Source organism: Mesocricetus auratus, unplaced genomic scaffold (assembly GCF_017639785.1).
Source record: "Mesocricetus auratus isolate SY011 unplaced genomic scaffold, BCM_Maur_2.0 Super-Scaffold_100041, whole genome shotgun sequence".
In the NCBI taxonomy this organism is placed as follows: domain Eukaryota; kingdom Metazoa; phylum Chordata; class Mammalia; order Rodentia; family Cricetidae; genus Mesocricetus; species Mesocricetus auratus.
This window is the reverse complement of record NW_024429218.1, coordinates 7,449,002-7,470,328: the sequence shown is the minus strand read 5'-3', so window position 1 is coordinate 7,470,328 and position 21,327 is coordinate 7,449,002. Positions and strand designations below refer to the sequence as shown.

Sequence of the window (21,327 nt, the reverse complement as noted above, 5' to 3'; positions counted from 1 at the left end):
GGAGGTATCACACATTTGGCAGTGGGGGAGTTTGATCTCCATGACTTCTGGGATCATCATTATCCACTCATGTAGAATACCTTTGTGTAGCTGCTTTAAAAACAGAAACAACAAATACAGGTATGTCCTCTTCTGTGCAAGTGTGTGGACAACTTTTTACCATGCAGACTCTGGGGATTTAATTCAAGTCGTCGGGGTTGGCTGCAGGGACCTTTGCATGTTGTACCATTTCACTGACCTTTAAATACAGTTCATGGGGTGTAGCACGGAGAGTAGTAGGTTCCATGTGACTTCTTCTATCCTTAGTTTTGGTTAACCCTCTCCCTCCTGTTTCTCCTTCTTTCTGCCTCTTTTCCCTACTTAATCCTTACCCCAATATCTCCATCTCCCCTTTACTTCATGTTCTGGCTTTTAAGCCTTGTTTTTCTTGCATTTTTCTACTTGCTCATTTTTAATATTTACTACTTTGCCTCCCAAATTTCTAATGGTATTTCAAAGCTAAAAAAAGTGTCATTGAACCTTTTCATGTAATGCTCCTTACTGCTTCCATTTAGAGTTAGTTGCTCCGGTTTCTGAGAAATATATAATGTACTAGTAAGAGTGTATACATGAAAAGTTAATCATTCCAAAACTCTTAGTTAAGATAAAGTAAGATTTTTTTCTGTAATACCAAATTTATTTGTAAGTATAGTAGCATTGTTTTCTAAGTTTTATGTACTGTGATTAAATATTTTGCTTATTGCTGTTTAGGGGTTTACTAATTGGAATAAGAGAGACTTTAATCAGTTTATCAAAGCTAATGAGAAGTGGGGTCGTGATGATATTGAAAATATAGCCAGAGAAGTAGAAGGAAAGACTCCAGAAGAAGTCATTGAATACTCAGGTAATACTTTGCTATTTTAAAATAGGAATGTTAGTACTCCTTGAGAGTTGAGTGGAGGGTTTTGGAAGCTACCTGTTTTCTCTTATATTTTCCTCTTTCCTCCATTTATTGTAATTTATATGCTTACAGCTGTGTTTTGGGAAAGATGCAATGAGCTCCAGGATATAGAGAAGATTATGGCTCAGATTGAAAGGGGAGAGGCAAGAATTCAAAGAAGAATAAGTATCAAGAAAGCACTAGATACAAAGGTATTTTGTATATTCATAAGTACACTAGCTAGTATAAACACCAATTTGAATATGATTTGATTATGAGATAACCATGTTAAAGGAAAAGAAATTTCTGTTTAAAGTTAAATTTCTTAAAAAACAGAGCATAGCTTTTGTTAACATAGTTTATCCGAGTATTACATTGATAACCTAGTTTAAAGGTGCTGGACTCAGCTTCTGCCTAAGTCATGTCAGAAAGCTTAGACCTCATTTTCTCTCTGTAACAATAGTGGAAAACTATAAAGTACTATATGACAACGGGCAGAAGGGGCTCCCTAGATGGAAATATGTTTATGGTTATAGTAAGGCTAAAGTAAGTTTGAAGTGTGGATTACTTAGGACTTGTTTATCTAATATATATAAAATATAACTTTTATAGATTGGAAGGTACAAAGCACCCTTTCATCAGCTAAGAATATCATATGGTACTAACAAAGGGAAAAACTACACTGAAGAAGAGGACCGTTTTCTCATTTGTATGCTGCACAAGCTTGGATTTGACAAGGAAAATGTTTATGATGAGTTACGACAGTGCATTCGGAACTCCCCTCAGTTCAGATTTGATTGGTTTCTCAAGTCCAGAACTGCAATGGTGAGTGTCCAGGGTTTTTCTGTAAGGGCAGCAGAGTTCAGAAGTATGGTCAGTATTTGTTAACTTCTCAAAACACCCTTGAAGTAGATTTTTATTTAATTTCAGAAATTAAATAATTTCCTCTATTTTCTCAGCCACAGTTTGAAAATTTAAAGGTAATTTGAAAAGCAGTCTCTTCAATCAGGCATGGTAACTACACCTTTAATTGCAGCACTTGGGAGGTAGAGGCAGGCAGATTTCAGTAAGTTTCAGTACAGCCAGAGATGTTACACAGAGAAACCCTGTCTCTGATCCCCTCCTCCCCCACTAAAAAAAAAAGAATAAAAAAAGGAAAAGCTGTCTCCTTTAATATTTTGTTTTAACATCACTTTATACAGGAGTACTGGTTTTTGTTACTAGTTTTAATTGTGTTCTAAATGAGGAGAAAGCTACCATCAGGTTCACCCTGAACGTGATGACTTTTGGGTTTGCAAGTAGAGTTCTGTAGAGGAAAATGTTCTTCAGGCATCTGTCTGCCCGTTAGGATGCTGAATCTGGGTTCTTTTAAATGGCTGATTGGCATAGAACTGTTTTGTTTGGTTTTTTGGTTTTTTGAGACAGGGTTTCTCTGTATTGTTTTGGAGGCTGTCGGTCCAGCCCAGCCTCGAACTCACAGAGATCCTCCTGCCTCTGCCTCCCGAGTGCTGGGATTAAAGGAAGCACAGCTTTGTGTATTGCCTTCTACCTCCGTTACTGGAAATATTACTAAGCCATGCATGGAACTCCTACATTACAATAATTTACAATTATTGATACTATTTTGTTTTTCGATACAGGGCTTCTTTGTGTATCCTTAGCTGACCTGGTAGACCAGGCTGGCCTCGGACTTACAGAGAGCCATCTTCCTGCCTCTGCCTCCTCAGTGCTGGGATTAAAGGCGTGCCAACACCATCTGGCATTCAGAATTATTTGTACTGTGGTTGTCTGTATAAAACTTTTATTTACGTATAAGAGACTAAACAAACCATGTTTGTTCTGCAAGGAAATGAGCTGCTAACAAACAGTCATGCAGATGGGTTTTACCTCACTGAGTGTCACATAGACTAGTAGAGAAAGGAGTAGACAAAACTCATTGTGGACTGCATAGCTGTGTTTATTACTGTCATCAATGCTTTTAAAGAAAAGATGATCTTCATCTCTTTAAGTTCTAGGTAGTTTTGTTTGTTTTTTGAATTCTGTATGTTAACCTTTAAATTAAGTAGTCCAGAGTTCCTGGGCATAGTTTTTGTGTATGTTGAGGTTCGTTTTCATTATGTTAGTACCTAGGTGATGAATAAAGGAATGGTTTGTGAAGAATATACACTAGTATTGAGCTTTACTATTTATCTGTCTGTTAGTACACTACCACTGAGCTACAGTCCCAGCCATATGTTAGTTAGTACAGCTTTAAAGAATGAAGTATAAACATGAAATATTTGTTCTTTGTATCCTCATAGCATGGTCTGTGAGTAAAAATTCATTTTGCTCATTTTTATTAGTCTGTTGGGTGATTTTTGTATTTGTTAAATGATCTTTATTTAGACATTAAAGTCTTGACAATATGTAGCTGGAAATAACAAATTTACTGTGTATGTTTACAATTCAGGAGCTCCAGAGGAGGTGTAATACCTTAATTACTTTGATTGAAAGGGAAAATATGGAACTGGAAGAAAAGGAGAAGGCAGAGAAAAAGAAACGAGGACCAAAGCCTTCAGTAAGTATTCATGGATATATAAAATGTAGATTCTGTGAATGATGCAGGGAGGGTGTGTGCGTGTGCATGTGCGTGTGTGTGTGTGTGAGGCAGAGGTTGACAGTCAGGTGCCACCTTATTTGAGACAAGATGGAGCTTGCCATCTTGGCTAGACTGGCTGTCCTATGCACCTCTTCAACCCCCAGCCCTCCACACCCCACATTTGATGGGGTTGTCTGGGTTTTAGTTGTGGCTAAGAACTGGGTCCACACGCTTTCATGACAAGCAGTTTACCGCTAGCCATCTCTCCAGAGCGCCCACTTACTGCCCTGTGCAGTATTTGAGCACTCTTGGCACGTGTGTTAGGTTTGTCCTTTGCCTTTGTAAGTAATACGTTTGAGCTGCCTGGAAATAGAAACTGAACTTGGTGCACCACGTGTGGAAAACATGTCTTCTGATTGCCAAGAGTGCACCTTCTTCTTATTTTAGGAGACTGAGGCATATAGGAAAACAGTAGCTTTACGAGTACTGTGGTTGTCTTCTAACTTTGATTCACTATCTTAGTAATATGTTCGCAGTTTGAAGTATTCAGGAGGAAGCAGGCATCTTGTTACATACAAATAATGGCAAAATATTTGGAGATTTGATAGTAGTTTTGAAAGATTTGTTGTGTAGCCCTGGAGAAAAGTCTTGTACTGTCCTGTCTTGTTAGTTACTACTAATGTGCTACAACATGTGTGAAAATATATTTAATGTCCATATTAGTTTAATCTTGCCATGAGAACTAACTGTTGTGTTTGTTTATAGACACAGAAACGTAAAATGGATGGTGCCCCTGATGGTCGAGGAAGAAAAAAGAAGCTGAAACTATGAACACATATTTGTCGTATAGTCACTAAACTAGTAGTTCTTTAATTTACGGGTCTTCATAAGATGTGCTGTACAGTGCTCAGCTGTTATGTCATTCAGAGACATCAGCTCCATCTGCTTACTGAGCTAGAAACATAGGATGTAGTTTCACTTTTTTAAATGCAACAGCTGTGCTGAAATTTTTTTATCATTAACACTTGAAGTAATAAAACAGGCTTCATTTATTAATAAATGTTTCTTTTGATTTATTTTTCTATTAGTTTCATTTGTGAGGACTGTGGCTTTTTATTGGCTACGACTTTAGCACTTGTACGGCTTTAAAACAAGCAAACAAGTAAAACAAATTACAAAGAACATTTGTCCCTTCAAGTCTCCACTTAGTTGTGTAATAATTTTACTTCACATTCTCTGCTTTTTTTTGGTAGTACTATTGAGTTTCATCTGGAAAGATTGTGTACTTGTTGGTTATAGAATGGGGGAAGGCAAGACAAATTATAATGATGTCTATGCATATTCTGTTACACTTTGCATTCCTGTGGCTCTGAAGTGAATGTGCTCTGTTCCATTGGATGAGTGATCTTTTTAGTGGTATAGCCAAAGACAGTATTTTCTGGTTCTTGAAGGTGGCATATTATTTTGTAGCAGGATTTTTTTTTCTTTTAAAGTATTTGGTAAATATTTTGATAAACGGCCTGCAGCAGTCACACTTAGAAAGATAATGTCAGAAGTATGGTGATTTTTTTTCTTTTAAATTTGAATGACCCAGTCAAAATGAGGTGTGACTCTTGTCATATTGTTACGATACTAATAGAATGTACCCTCTCAGTTTATAGTATTTTTGAGTTTTTAGAGTAAATGAAAATTTTATTTTATTATATTTTAAAATAACTTCTAAGTCTTAGTAGCAAGATGGAGTGTAATTCCAATTTTTATTTTCTATGGAATAGACTTGCTAACTGGAGACCCTGAAGCAGGAATACCCAGAGGCCTTTATGTGCTACACATCATTTGTATAAAGTTTTATATGTGCAAATTGGGTACATAAGCAGTTCTCCATTTTTCTAAGGGAATGCAATAAATGTAGCATCGTGAATAAATATAACTTTTATAATCCTTAAAGTGGTCTTTTCTTTCCATCTCTTTATTTTTTCCTTATTTAATTTAACTTCAGCCTTTCCCCTTAAGAGATAGTCTGTTTAGATCTCTTCCTCTGAAACTTAGATTTCCTCTGCACACACCCCTGAGAGTGCGTTCTGTCCTGCGGTTGTCTGGCTGTCTTAAATGTAGGACTGCTGCTGTGAGTGTCTTGCGGTTGGACTATGGGATGTTGTAGAGTAATCTGAGTTCTTTTGATGCTTTCCCAAAGTTGATTAATACTAACATTAGATGCGGTCTCATTTCTGAAGAAATAATTGTAAAAAATGAAGATTGGAGAAAACCATTTGAGGCTCAAAGTGAGGTTTGAAAGTGGAGAGATTGGGAGGTGCTCTGCAGTGGCCCGATGCTGGGCAGTGAGGTGTGCTGGGACAAGGTATAAAGTTGTGGGGGACACTAGCCAGATTTAGTCTGCGATTTAGCCAGTGCTGAGGTTTGCTCGCCAATTCTGAACCATCCCTCTGTCTTAAAGAGGATTTGGTGGAGGTAGAACAGGAAGCCACACCGCAGACTGCTCCGGTGGTAGTGGTGCCCAAGGAAAGCAAGAGCCCGGCAGTCTGTTCCCCCAGTATAAAGACCATGGGCAGCATTATTGGGAAGATAATATTGTGCTAGCAATATAAATGTCAATTTTAAAACGACACAAAAATGATAGTGTGAAAGTATCTACTGCTATCCTTTTACTTTAGAGTACTTTGTAAAAGATTTTTAACTTTGCCTAATTTAATGGCTGTCATAATGCACACCTGTAATCCCAACGCTCAGGAATCTAGTGAATTTGAGGCCAGCCTGGGCTACAGAGGCCCTGCTCCAGAAATAACAAGTGCTTAGCTTTTATACAAATTCAGCTATAAATTTGATAGCAATAGAATCCATTGCATAGTTTAACATTCCATGTTGACAGTATTTTAAAATTAGTTGTAATTAGTTGTATGTTAACTTTTTTTCCTTTAGAGATCTGCTGTCCTCAGAGAAGTAAGAGGTTTAGATACAATAACAGTTTGGGGAACATTTGTAATTCCCATTTTTGAGAAGCCACTAACTCTTAATGCTTGGCAGTCCCCTGTTCAGTATTTCTCTACAGTGATAAGTTCTGTAAGTAGAATGAAGGTTCAGAAAATGGAAAAAGCATGGCGTTCACAGGTAAAATTATATTCTTTCTTCGGCAATACAGTTTGCTATGACTTTTAAAGGAAGGAGCTTGCAGCATGAATGCTGTAGTATATATGCCTGGGCCTCCCACACATCTGGGCGGCATTGAGGAATGATAAGCAGTCACTGAAACTTGGCAGCTAAGACAGTTGAGCTCTACAGCTTCATGCTTGTTTTTCTGAAGCCACCCTTTCTGGTAAGGAGCCGGTCACCACTCAGCACTACAAATACAAGTTGAGTTGATAGAAGTGTCACCCAAGTTTGATATTTTGACAGTTTCTTCTGGACAAGACTTTCATCTGGGTGCTGGTAAGAAAGGCAGACTTGGCATTTGTGCTGAACAGGATCACTACTGCACCAAGATCTTCAGTGTGTAGTAGAATTGGAAAAGCAGTGCTTCAAAGTATTTTGCAAAAGGAAAATGAAACCTTAATGGCCACATAGTAGCAGCATTATCAGTGCCATTATTATCAAGAGCAGACATTGTCCCTAAGGCTTTACTTGTTTTTCTTTCCCTATGCATTTCTGGGAGGCCTACCAGTGTTTCCAGGCTGGCCTTCAGGCTTCTGCTTCAGCCTCCCTTGGCTGTGACCCTGGGTGTAAATCAGTGTGTGGATATAGATTGAAGAAAAGAAGAATATGTTTTTCAGACTATTTTTTTCTATGCATATAGTCCAGGCTGGTCTGTAACTTGTATCTAAAGTTGAGATGACATTTAGAAGGCTTCAGTATACCCATGATTGGATAGTATTCCATTTAAATGGAATGGCTGTAACAGAACTTAATTGATTTTTTTTTTCCTGCTCAATTTTTTTTCTTTTCTTTTTTTTTGTTTGTTTTTTGTTTTTGTTTTTCAAGACAGGGTTTCTCTGTGTAGCTTTGTAGACCAGGCTGGCCTCAAACTCACAGAGATCTGCCTGTCTCTGCCTCTCCAATGCTGGGATTAAAGGTGTGCACCACTACTGCCCAGCTCCTGCTTAAATTTATAAATCTGTTATGTATCAGACAATAAAGGAAGGGTACTGAATATTTGAGTAATTCTGATAATTAAATGATGGTTGAGCCGGGCATTGGTGGCGCACGCCTTTAATCCCAGCACTCGGGAGGCAGAGGCAGGCGGATCTCTGTGAGTTCGAGACCAGCCTGGACTACCAAGCGAGTTCCAGGACAGCCTCCAAAGCCACAGAGAAACCCTGTCTCGAAAAACCAAAAAAAAAAGAAAAAAAGAAAAAAAAAAATGATGGTTGATATGCTAGCTAGTTTGTATCAACTTGACAGAGCCTAAAGTAACCTAGGAAAAGTTTTAAATTACACGTTTGTGTGTGTACACATGTGCATGTGTGGGGGAGTTGTCTATGTGCCTTGATACCCAATGTCAACTGGTAAAGAGAGCTGATTGAATTGGTGACAGTGGGTTTTACTGGCCTTAGAAACAAATGAAACAAAAAATAACACATTTATTTTTATTGGCTCAATCCTTTCCTTGTATATACATTTCTATCTCCTTGCAGTCACAAGCTATTTGCACAAACTCAGTGACAATACAGTATTGTTATTCCAGAGTTGCTAAGCTCTAGAATGGTACATCTTCATTCTGTGGTTCATATACATCTAGGCTACTGTTTGCGTGTTCAGAGAACTACAAGCACTCTGCTTGGCAGTTGCTGATGTTGTCATTGATGACAATAGTGGTTTTATTTGGTTCTCCAAGCACTGCACCTGTAGGCATCCGGAGAAGTAATTCAAGCTTCTCTGGACCCTCAAAGGCAGGCTGATGCAGGTCATCAAGGATTGTCACTTGGAGTCTCTGCAAGATTACTCCTGGGCTAAAGTCCAGATTTTGGCCGACAGCAATGTAGTCTGTTCCAGCTGGGGTGGGGAGGAGAGAAAAGCCAGTAATGAGACTGGGGTTCGTTATGTAAGTGATGAGAGCTGCCGTCCACTCGCAGAGTTCTCTGTACTGGCATTACCAGCATCAAGACTGCCTCGAATTCCAGAGTCTAGATTCTAACAAGGGGTGGGTAGTTTCTCGTCACACGCCTGCGCCACCCTCGTCAGACCAAGCACATCGCCTTTTGCTTACTTCATAGAGACTACACTCATTACATGGAAGAAGGAGGTGGCTTCAATTGGGAGTAAGGGAATTTGCCCTTTAGGGAACACTCCTCCAATGCTGGTGGGAGTGCAAATTCATACAGCCACTTTGGAAATCAATATGGTGGTCTTTAGGAAAATGGGAATCAGTCTACCACAAGATCCAGAAATTCTACTCTTAGGCATATACTCAAAAGATGCACATTCATACAACAAGGACATCTGTTCAACTATATTCATAGCAGCATTATTTGTAATAGCCAGAACCTATAAGCAATGTAGATGCCCCTGAACTGAAGAATGGATGGAAAAAATGTGGTAACTTTACACAACGGAGTACTATTCAGCGGAAAAAATGGAATCTTGAAATTCGAAGGCAAATGGATGGAACTAGAAGAAACCATTCTGAGTGACGTAACCCAATCACAAAAAGACAAACATGGTGTGTACTCATTCATATGTGGGTTTTAGACAGCAAAGGTTTACCAGCCTACAATCCATACTGCCAGAAAAGCTAGGAAACAAGGAGGACCCTAGGAGGGACATACATGGTCCCCTGGAGAAGGGGAAAGGAACAAGATCTGAGCTGTTTGGGAGCATGGGGGAAGGGAAGAGGGAATTAGGAGAAAGAAGGGGAGAAGAGGAGGCCACGAGGGAGCCAGAAGATGGAGTTGGGAAGAATTGAGCAGAACAAAAAGATATTGTAATAGAGGGAATCATTACAGGTTTAAAGAGAAATCTGGCACAGGGAAATGTCCAGAGATATACAAGGATGACCCCAACTAACAATCTAAGCAATAGTGGAGAGGCTACCTTAAATGCCCTTCCCAGATAATGAGATCGATAACTACCTTAAATGCAATCCTAGCGCCTTCGCCTGGTAGCTGATGGAAGCACAAACAGACACCCACAGCTAAACACTGAGTTGAATTGGGATCCAGTTGCAGAGAGGGCTGATTGATCAGCAAAGGGGCCAACACTGGGCTGGGGAAACCCACAGAGATAGCTGACCTGAACAAGGGGGAGCTCATGGACCCCAGACTGATAGCTGGGAAACCCGCATAGGACTAATCTAGACCCCCTGATCCTGGGTGTCAGTTAGGAGGCCTGGGCAATCTATGGGGCCTTGGTAGTGGATCAGTGTTTGTCTCTAGTACACAATAGACTTTGGGAGTCCATTCCTTACAGAGGCATACTCTGTCAGCCTAGACACATGGGGGAAGGCCTAGGCCCTGCTCCAAATGATGTGACAGACTATGAAGATCCCCCATGGAAGGCCTTACCTTCCCTGGGAAGCAAAAAGGGGATGGGATGGGGGGTCCGTGGCGGGCAGGGGAGGGAGAGGGGGCTGGGATTGACATGTGGAACAAGCTTGTTTCTGATTTAAATATAATTTATTTATTTGCTTTTTGTTTGGTTTGTTTTTCAAGACAGGGTTTCTCTGTATTGCTTTGGAGGTTGTCCTGGAACAACTCTGTAGACCAGGCTGGCCTCGAACTCATAGAGATATGCCTCCCTAGTGGTGGTATGTGCCACCAACGCCCACCCCTCCCCAAAAAATCTTAAAATAATTAAATATGTAATTAAAAATTTGCCCTTTAAACTTGCATCTTGAAGGTAAACTGTTATTTGATGAGGCTCTATTTCTCTGGTTCAGTCTTGCAACATCCCAATTCAGTTTACCTCAGCTATGGAGTTTCTGGCATTCTGCCTGTTTTATCAGCCATTTTTATTCTTGGTTATTATTTATTTTGAAAGACATCTAACATGATGACAGAAACAATGATAACAATGGATTAAGGTAGAACCCCCTAGACATAAATATATAAATACTTAGAGGAGGACTTACATTGCCGTAGGGGATCTCTCCAGAAAATAGTTCATAACAGTTAAAGCTAACTTTATAGTGGAGGAACCTAGTAGACACCACTTGAACAGACGATGAGCACTAGATCAGCAGAATCAGACAATGCAGTGAGAACACAGCACCATCCCTGGGATATTCCTGCTGAAGATCATTTCAGTCTAACCAGGGGAAACCAGGCAGATCCAATGGAGACGTTCTGTATATTAGACCAGTTCATCGTCTTCTAGAACAGCAGGTTGATGAGGGTTCGGAAAGGAGAAGGGCGTGGGGGTGTGTGGAGATGTTAGGGAGATGGCTCAGTCAGCCGAGGGCTTGCCACAGGCGGCCAGGGGATTCTGTGGAAACCGAGCACGCGAGCATGAGCAAGAGGTGCTCTCATGCCCTTCACATTTGGCCAAAGCGCCTCAGGCCAGAAAGGTTTTCTCTTAGCTCACAGTTCGTCATTGCAGAGCTCAAGGGACCTCACACGGCTAGACACACTCACAGCCAAGGGCAGAGGGGCAATGGGACACACTTGATCTCCCCACTCTTCCACAGCCCCAAGACCCAGTCCAGGGACGGAGCCACCCACTTCTAGTCTGTCTTCCCACATCAATGAATAACGAAGACAATCTTTAATCGAAACCATTGCCAGGTGATCCCACAGTTGATAGTTGAAACTAACCATTGCAGTCACAACACCTAACACCAGCTCCTGGCATCAGAGAGAAGGGGCGGTGTAAGAATTACTCTACATTGTTAGAAATCAAAGGGGCGGGACAGACGGCTCAGCAGCTAACACTGGCTGCTCACACTCATCTTCAACTCCGGCCCGCAGGGTCTGATGCCCTTTCTGGGCACCAAGCCTGCACATGTTGTGTAGGCAATCAGAACACCCATACATAAAACCGATGAAGAAATTAAAGCAGATCTGGCAAGAATAAGGTGAGATTTTGAACTGGATTAGTTGCGACTGGAGGAGCATTGGCGGAGCTTAACCTAGGGGTTAGGTTACAGAAATGTGTCCAGTTTGTTTCCTGGTTGGCTGTCTGGGCTGTAGTTATTGTGAGGGGATGTGTCTGGAGGAATTGCATCTGAGCATTTAGAGTGGTGGTTATAAATTTACTGGCATCTTCCAGCAACTGAGAAAAATGTCCTGTGGCACTCGCTGCTCTTCTGTCAGTTGGAGATTGTCTCAAAATTAACAGAAAATTGACAGAAACTACACAGCAGCTGTGAGAGTCACCAAGGTGGGGGAAGGACAAGAAAGAGGACCTTGTGTCCTAGTGCTTGGGCACACCCTAGGCCATCACTTCATTGCAGGCGTTAATCAAACTCCCGTGGGCTCAGTGTCTCCAACCGCACATGCAGATGTTTACAGCTGCCTGCAAGGTCGCTCTCTGTGAGGAGCGGAAATAATATAGCAACCACGGCAGCACACTGTCTGGTGAACCCCTGTAAATAATATAGCAACCACGGCAGCACACTGTCTGGTGAACACCTGGGCGTGGAGTGAGTGCAGAGTGACAGTTACAATCATGCATTTTTTCTCTTTTCCTTTCTCATATTATTACATCCAGTCTGCAGTTTCCTTTCCTTCCCCTCCTCCCACACTTCGCCTCTGCTGCAATCTGCTCCTTCTCATCGCTCTCTCTCTCTGCCTCTCTCTCTGCCTCTCTCTCTCTCTCTCTTCCTTCCTCCTTCCCTCCCTTCTTTCTTTCTTTTCTTTTTCGAAATGGTTTCTCTGTAGCTTTGGAGTCTGTCCTGGAACTCACTCTGTAGACAAGGCTGGCCTTGAACTCACAGACATCTACCTGCCTCTGCCTCCCCGGTGCTGGGATCAAAGGCGTGCGCCACCGTGGCCCAACCTCCTCCTCCTTTCCCTTCAGAAAAGGTCAGGCCTCCCAGAGATACCAACCAAACATGGCATATCAAGTTACAGTTAGACTAGGCACATCCCATCAAATTAGGCTTGGACAAGGCAACCCAGTAGAAGGCTCTCAAAAGCAGGCAAAAGAGTCAGAGACAGCCCTACGCCCACAGAACAGCAAGCTACATGACCATAAACCTGTATGCAGAGGACCTAGGCCAGACCGTTACAGGCACACACACACACACACACACACAAGGAATAGATGAACTAGTCAGAGTCACTATTGCTGTTTCACATATCTGCCTGGGATGGAGTGTAATGACGTCAGTTTTACAAGTCTAAGCAAAATGGCAGTGCTTATTTTCTCCAACCATTTTGGGGATATGATAACACCATGTTCACGTGTTCATTTGTACTGATGCGTTTAGCCCTCCTTGCGACTGGCCAGTTACTGTAGACGTTTAGATTATTAGTAGGTTCTATTCGTGTCTGTATTATATGCTGTGTCTGCACTGAAGAACCGTCGTGGTTTATAGCTGTGTAGACTGCTGGCCCTGAGGTATGCTGGCTGACTGAAAGATCCCAGCAGAAATGAGGAAATGCAAGCATCTGCGGACTGTTTTTACTTTTATGATAAACACCCAACAGGGTTTCAGGAGGATGTGGGACCCAGATCATCCTGTCTCTGCCTCCCTCAGCACCACAGGGGCTACAGGTGTGCGGTGGCACACTTCTGTGGGCACAGGGACTGAGTCTGGGTCCTCACGCTTCCGCAGCAGGCATTCTGCTGACTGAGCTATTACCCACCTCCCAGCCTGCATGCTGTGGATGAGCACCGTATGGTCTTAGACATATTCCAAACATTGGAAAAATTCATCTGGGTTCATGATAATAAGCAAGTGGGTAACAAGTAAACCATATAGGCTTTGGTCTGAGGGTGTAATTCATTCATCTAGTCAGAAAAAAAGATAAAAGTCAGACCCCACCAACATAGACCAGGCTTGCTGGCCCCCGAAGACAGACCCCACCGTCAATACGAATGGCGATGCTATACTCTCCCCACGGCTCTCTCCCCTTCTGCTGGCTGTTGCTCCATCCTCCTAGAGAGCACGAAGGCGGAGGATGCTACAGAAAGGTCAGAGCCTCTTTTCCAGATGGCTACTTCCCCGTAGCCAGCACTTTCCCCAACGTGATACCCTGCATCTCCGAAGTGCAGGGTGGCCTCTGGGGAGGCTCCGAAGTGCAGGGGGGGCTCTGGGGAGGCAAAAGAGAACAAGCCAAGGAAGGGTGCGTTGACCTGCCAGGTACACTCACATGTCCCCGTGTGGACATCTGTCACACCTGCCACAGGTCACACAGACCCTTCTCAGAGAGAGAAAGAGCCAAGTCAGTGGGCAACATGCTATGATTCTGACTCTCTTTTGGTTGGGTCCCACTTACTCTTCTGTTTTAAGAGCTTTCTGTCAAATATTAGTGAAACGCAGCCAGCCAGGCACAGCCCAGCAGTCAGCTATTGTTTAGAGGGTAGGGGTGAAGTTAGGGAGGCTTTGCTGTGTTAAGAGACAGTTGAGTCTCTGTTCTGAATTTGGGGACCACTACTGTGCATTCTTTCATTTTGTTGATTGCAGGGACAGATGGCAATCTGGGGCTGGGGGAGGTGGGACTCTGTCAGCCGAGATGCCGGAAAAACTCCCCCAGAGAGGGGAGGTTGAAGCCGGTCAGAGCAGGCACCAGCCTCCAGGAAGCATGCATCTTCTAGAAGGAACACTTGCTAAGATTTGGCCAAGTAAGTACTAGATTCATGCTGTGGCCTGGCATGATTACAGGTCATGTGAAGTCCAGGGCTGGTGAGTGGAGTGGATGATGAGCCCTGCCCCGTTTCATGACCTGAGTTTGGTTCCTGGGACCCAAATGGGAGAAGGAAAGAGATGCCCTCTGTAGGTTGCCCTCTGAACTGCACATGCTGTGGCATACTCCCAACAAAACAGATAGTCAAACAAAGTAAATGTAATAAAATTCAAGCTTTAGGAACTTTACCTCCTAACACTAGATTTATTCTAGCCTAAACATCTTTGAAATAAATGGCATTTGGGCTAATACTAGAGGAAAGAAGAAAGAAACAAAGAAATAAAGAAACAGAGAAACAAAGAAAAAGAAAGAAAGAAAGATCCAGGAAGCTTCAACATGGAGGGATATAACCTTGGAGATGAAAAAAATAGAAAATCAAAGTTAGCCAGTCACAGACATAATGCCTTTGTAAATATATTAAGCGAAGGTGTGTATCTGAGTTAAAGCAAAAAAAAAAAAAATTCTGCAGAGTAGAGACCAGAGTTAAAAGACACATTTTAATCGACAGAGACATAGGTAGACGACACCAGAAGTTTACTGTGCACACAGACCTCTCATAGTGTAGTCTCACTTGAGTCAACTGTGTTCCTTCTGGAACAAGTCTCCGGCTGGAACCGTGCTCCATGCAGTTCCCTGTTTTACAGTTATGCCTGAGGGTTTGCACTGTGCCTGCTCCACATGGCATGGGTGATTCGCTGGTAACTTTCTCTGAGCTGGATTGTGCTATTTTTTCCCCCCTGAGACAGGGTTTCCCCTGTGTAGCTTTGAAGCCTGTCCTGGAACTCCCTCTGTAGACCAGGCTGGCCTTGAACTCACAGAGATCCAGCTGCCTCTGCCTCCCAAGTGCTGGGATTAAAGGCGTGCACCACCACCACTGGCAGGGCAGGTCTTTCTTGACAGGCATCTTCATGGTATTGGTCCTCTCTGGCCTCTCTGGCAATAAAACAAAACTAAACAAAACCAATTTGCCTCTTGTGGAAACGTGGTGGCATCTTTGGAAGCCTCACACTCCCAAAGCTGGGTGTCTGTCTTCTGTGGTTTCTTGGTAAGGATGAAATGTCATCATTTTGATTGCACACTTATCAATCCTCCTTAAACCCATAAGCATTTGGGGATATCCTCTGCTGAGACCGTCCTAACCTCTAGATGGCGCATCTGGACCAGCCCAACTGATATCTGCTGTGAATCCATGGTAACCCTCGTTTCGCCTAGCTAGACTCTGGAAAGACTGCACGATCCCAAAACAGACTTCTTCTTTATTTGTTCATAAAAGCGGCCAATTGCTTACCTCCTGCACTGAGGTCTCTCCGGCAGAGCAAGACTGGACCGCAAGAGAGGGTTGTGGGGGTTGAAGTCCATTGTTATTATCATTATTATTGATTGTACCCATTCCTCACTCTGGTTCTTTGTTGAGATCATGTGTAACTGCTGTAACCCCCTGGTGTAAAGACATTTTGTCATGTGCAGCTTCTTCATCTTAGCATCAGTTGCTAACATGCTCAGTTTGTGCCGTTTAAGTAAGTCACCTGCTCTGTGTGGGTTGTTATTTGCACAGAGCATCCTTTTCTATCCTTCACTTTCTGCCTCTGCGAGTACAACAAGTTACTTACAGATAGTATATATGGGTCTTTTCTTTCTAAATCCACTCAGTCGGTCACTTTTATCTTAGGAATTCAATCCATTTGCATGTAAATGTGATGGCTAATAGGGAGGAACATTACCTCTCTCTCTCTCTCTCTCTCTCTCTCTCTCTCTCTCTCTCTCTCTCTCTCTCTCTCTCTCTCTCTCTCTCGTGTGTGTGTGTGTGTGTGTCTGTGCTGCCCACCCATGTCATCTTAAGACTCCTTATGTTATTGGGGACTTAAATGTCTGACTTGGGAATCTTCTAGGTCTTACATGACTCCTTTGGCTAAGCTGTTTTCTTTTTCGTTTTAGAATGAAGTCATACACAAAGTCTTAAAATCTTCCTGCATTCCATTTTGCCCTTGGAGTTGGTGGAGTCTACACATGTGGAAAGCTATGGCCAGCTTTAGGAGGAAGCAGAGTTGGTGGAGGTGGGGGGGGCACAGTGGCTCAGTTGATACAGTGTTTGCCCATCACACACAGAGCTCTGGGTGCAATTCCCAGGGCTGCGTGGAACCAGGCATGGTGGCTTACATCTGTACCCCTAGCACTTGGGAGGAAGAAGCAGGAGGATCAGAAGCTCAAGGCCATCTTTGGCTTGAGGCCAGCCAGGGCTACATGTGAGCTCCATGCGAGGCATCTAAATGTTGTCTAATTTAACCTTACAACCGTGAGAGCCAAGTAGGAGCAGGGCCACTGCTTAGCTTAGGAGGACTTACCATCCTCTCTGTCAGCCAGGGTGGTCCCCCTGGCAATGGGGAATCTGGCTCCCAGCTGCCCTCCCACTGGCAGACTCAGGACAATGCTGAAGGACTCCTCCTCTTCATAAAGGGAGTCGTTGATGATCAGGACCCGACAGGTCTTCTCTGTCCCACCCTTTCCGAAGTGGAGCATGCTAGTGTTGTCTCCTGGTTGGGAGATGTCATGTGACCAAGGGAGCTGCGCAGTGAGGATCGAGCCAGTGGCAGAACCTGCAGGCATGGGAAGAAACACAGGGGCATGAGAAGGAACAGGATTCCCAGTGGGACTTTCCTCCCAGTTCATCAAACTATTTGCAAACGACGGTCATCTGAATTACATGCTTGCCTCTTCCACTCACAAGTATTAATGCTGCAGTGGGAAGGTTCGTTCTCAACACAGTCTACTACCTTGACATGGTGCAGATTTACTGGTCTTTAAGTAGGTGTCAGGTCCAAAGGACATTCCACTCCCCCCGGCCCCCAGTAAAAGGACAGGCCCACTGATGGGTCCAAAACTGAGTCTAGGCCCAGTTAAATCAGGACAATCGATGGATTTCTGTCTGGCAGAGCTTGTGAAAGTAGTTCCCAGCTGCCCAAAGAAGTCATCCCCCTTACCTCTGGCAAAAGGGACACATGACTCCACCGACGGATACTGTGGCTACGTTGCAGACCCCAGGCTGGCATCCAGGCTTCCTTGGCCCCTATTCACAAGTGCTTGCTGTGATTTTCAAAGTCCACAGCAGCCACCCCAGGCTTCAGTCTTCTTTATAACAGTGAGGTTTATCCTCCTGCTCGCTGTTATCACCGTTCTCTTTCTCGCTCTCTCTGTGCCTCTTGCTATTCTCCCCTTCTCTCAGATGGCCCTGGTCATGTCCATTCTGTTTCTCTGGATGTGTTGTCTCTTCTATGCACAATAAAAGCCTTTCCTTTCACCTTGCTACGGAACGGGTCGTGTTGGCTGTTTCTTTACTAAGCCCCTTTCACATACAGTGTGTAATGCATGAGGTTTGTTTATGTTAGGAACTAAGTGAGCTGAAGGATAATAGGACACTTCAGCTTGATTACCCCAGTCTTTCCTCAACAGGTGGGAAAATGGGGAGCAGAGGAACGACAACCAGGAAATCCACAGTATGACAGCTGCATAGAGTTTTTCCTGCCTTCCTATGCCATAGTGGCATAGCACTTACACAGTGGGCAGCATTTGCACAATCTGTCACTCACATTCTGATTAGAGTTCCCCACACATCACCATCATATGGCCATGAGATTGCCTATCAGTTTACAAATCGTATAGAATTTCAGCTTGAATTTAATGCATTTTATATATGTATTATTTTTTAGATTTTTTTGTTTTTCTTCCTTTTAAAGTGTGTGTGTGTGTGTATAGGGCACATAAGTGCAATGCCCATGGAGGCCAGAAGAGGGCATTTGATTCTCCTGGAGCTGGAGTCACAGGGGATTGTGAGCTGCTGACTTAGATGCTAAGAACTGAAGATGGGTCTTCAGAAAGGGCAGTATGAATGTGCCCTAAGCTGCTGAGCCATCTCTACAGCCCCATCTTTAAATTTCATTGAAATAGTTCACTTGTGTTAAGATTTATCACTGTAAATGCACAACTTGGTCAGTCTTGATAAGTTGGTATAATATGTAACTAACAATATAATTGTAATAGAGAACATTTTTTATCCTCCCACAAGTACTAACTTACACTTCTTGCAATCCCTCTTCCTCCTGTCTCCCAGTCCTCAGAAGCCACAGATCTGCTTTATGTCATTACAGCTTGATTTGACATTATGCGAATACCGTATAAACAAAAACACACACCACGAAGTCTTGTGTGTCTTGACTCTTTCATTTGTCACAGTGCTTTGAGACATCCGCACTTTGTTTTCTCTTATTGCTGACTGTTGTTTCTTGTCAGGTCCAAAGGAAACTCCAATTCCCCAAACTCCAAAAGGCAATCCAAATATCTAGAAATGAGTTGAAGCTGGACTATGGGAGGGTTTCTGGTGGTTACATAAAAGCCAGCATTCTTCAGGAACTTGGGAAACTGGTTCCCATCTGCCAAAAGGAATAATTTCCCTTATCTAGGACAGAAGGAAAATATGGTTGCCTGTGGCATCTATCAATATATCAAAACACAATCTGACCTCCAGGCCCCCTCAGTATTGCAAGTACCTGTAATACATTTTAGTGTTTGTCTCTCTTCCTTCCTCACCTAAATTTCTAAATTCTCTACAGCTTGTAAGGAGATTCTTCCCACCAGCCTGGTCCCAGAACCGCATCAGTCCCAAATGAACACGCAGGACGCTATATTAATTATGAAGTTGTTGGCTATTTGCTGTGGTTTCTCGTTGGCTAGCTCTGACTTAATTACTAACCCATAACTGCTAATCTGAGTATTTCCACGTGGTCTTCTCTTACTGGAGAAAGGGTCCGGACCTCTGACTCCTCTTGAGTCCTACTTGGTGACTGACTGTGCCTCTGTTTCCCAGAATCTTCCACCTCTCCTAGTCCCACCTATCTTGCCTCCCTATTGGCCAACAGTGCTTTATTCTTCAACCAATAAGACAAGCATATACAGAGAAGGATGTCCCCCATCAGCAGCTCTTGGGTTTCTCCCCATAGCTACCCATTCTCCCAGTATCGCCAGAAGACAACCACAACAAACATCAGAATGAAGCCAAACTTGGTGGCACACACGGGTAACGGGAGCACCGGGGGTCCAGGTAAGAGGACGAAGACTTTCACGACAGCCGCAATCCCGGGGGTAAAAGTCTCATCACCAAACTTGGTGACAGTTCAAACTGGGACCCACACAGTTGAAGGGGAGAGGCAGCTCCCCCAAGTTGTCCTCTGATCTCTACTCGTGTACGTAGTATGCATGAGCTGCCATCACACACACACAGTCAAATCAAATTTCTAAGGCCAGCCTGGGTGACGCCGGAAGACCTTAGGAAGACGGAGATGCAGCTTAGCGGTAGCGAGCCCGCCTTCCGGGGGCAAGGCCTTGGGTTTGATTCTGCATACCATCAAACCCACAGCGATAAAGAAAGGAAAACACCAACCACGGCACAGGTTTAGAGGCAAAACTGTGAAAAGTAGTTGTCATAGTCTACGATTTAGGCAGAGCCAGATCAAAAACTTTACAATGTCTCAGCACGTTTGGCAAAGCATGTTTGAAAAGTACGGACATCTCCTCTCACGCTTTCTTTAGCAAAAAGTAGTGAATATAAGTAAAGCCAGACAGTAAACAACATGCTTCATGGTCCTGCCTCTGGGCTACTGCCTTGAATTCCTGCCCTGACTTCTCTTAAGGATGGGCTATAAACCGAAAGCGGAAAAACACGCGCTCCCCCACCCCACTGTTTTGGCCAGTGTTTCATCACAGCAACAGGAAGCTTGTTAGGACTCTGTGTCTTGTTGAGAGGGCAGCTCTCACACCACTGCCCCTTCCGGGGCTCTTCTGCTGTTTCTCTCTCCCCTGCTGTGTTCCCGGAGCCTTGCAGATGCTCTAAGGATGGGAGGTACGGCTTAGCTCAATAGTCAGTCTCAGCACCAGGACAAGCACGAGCCCCTGCAGTAACCACTATCCGCTTCACCAACGCTTCCTATGTTGAATATTTATGGCCCGGGCTTCTTAGGAGTTTCTCTTCCAAGGACTGGTTGGTGAGTGCCCGTGGGTCTCAACCCAGCAGCTGTTTGGTTCCAAATTGCTGTGTTGTGGAAGGAACAGTAAGCTAAAGCCAATCTATCTGCTAGGATTTTTTTTTGAGACAGGGTTTCAGGTGGCTCCAAACTCATTATATATTAGGATGACCTTACTTCTGATTTTTCTGCCTTCAACTTTTGAATGCTGGATATTACAGACATGTACAACCATGACCAGTTTTATGTGGTGCTGGGAATGGAACCCAGGACTTTGTGTATAGCAAGAAAGTATTCTGTTAACTGAGCCATATCCCCAGGTCTATGTATGAGTCTAGAGAATTTAATTTAAGAAGCTACTTGGCAGGGCTGGAGAGATGGCTCAGTGGTTACGAACACTGACTGCTCTTCCAGAGGTCCCGAGTTCAATTCTCAGCAACCACACGGTGGCTCACGACCATCCTTAATGAGATCTGATGCCATCTTCTGGCCTGCAGGCATACATGTAGGCAGAACCTATGTTTGTAATAAATAAAATCTTAAAAAAAAAGAAGCTACTTGGCTATGTATATGGATGGAATAGTCAAGAACACAGAGTATTGCCATTTATGTAAATAAAAAATTCATTTTTTCAGTGACAATTTAGGTTGGAGAGGAAGGCCTGTGATTGGAGATAGGAGGGGAAGGGAGTGGGGAGAAGAGCAGATTGAAGGTGCTGTAAATTGGAGGCGTCTATCTAGGGGGGTCTTTGCAACTTCTGTCCCCAGTGCCTGGCCAGGGAGGCGCTCTGAGGTGTTTCGTGTAAGCAAAGCCAACCATCCTGGCTTTTGCATGCTAAAATAAATCAAGGGGCTTCCAGGCCCCAAACTCCTGTGATCCCAGCTTCAGGTCTCCGGGGGGACACTCCCCATCCCCTGCCCAACACCCATCCCCTCGAGCTTCTGGGGGCCACTCCTGGCATCCAGAAGACCCACACACACAGGAAAGACATCAGACCTTCCAGGCCCCAACCTCCGGCGACCC

At 43.6% G+C, this 21,327-nt stretch overlaps 1 protein-coding gene across 1 annotated transcript in view; it reads left to right on the top strand.

The window, feature by feature from the left end:
• Positions 1-5,444, top strand: part of Smarca5 (SWI/SNF related, matrix associated, actin dependent regulator of chromatin, subfamily a, member 5) — a 34,357-nt gene extending 28,913 nt beyond the window's left edge. Inside the window, exons 20-24 of the mRNA XM_040734818.1 lie at positions 751-883; positions 1,013-1,131; positions 1,532-1,744; positions 3,369-3,476; positions 4,263-5,444. Of these exons, the coding sequence (XP_040590752.1) occupies positions 751-883; positions 1,013-1,131; positions 1,532-1,744; positions 3,369-3,476; positions 4,263-4,328 (639 nt within the window). The 3' untranslated portion in view covers positions 4,329-5,444. The remainder of the gene's footprint in view (positions 1-750; positions 884-1,012; positions 1,132-1,531; positions 1,745-3,368; positions 3,477-4,262) is intronic.
• The last annotated feature ends 15,883 nt before the right edge of the window (positions 5,445-21,327 follow it).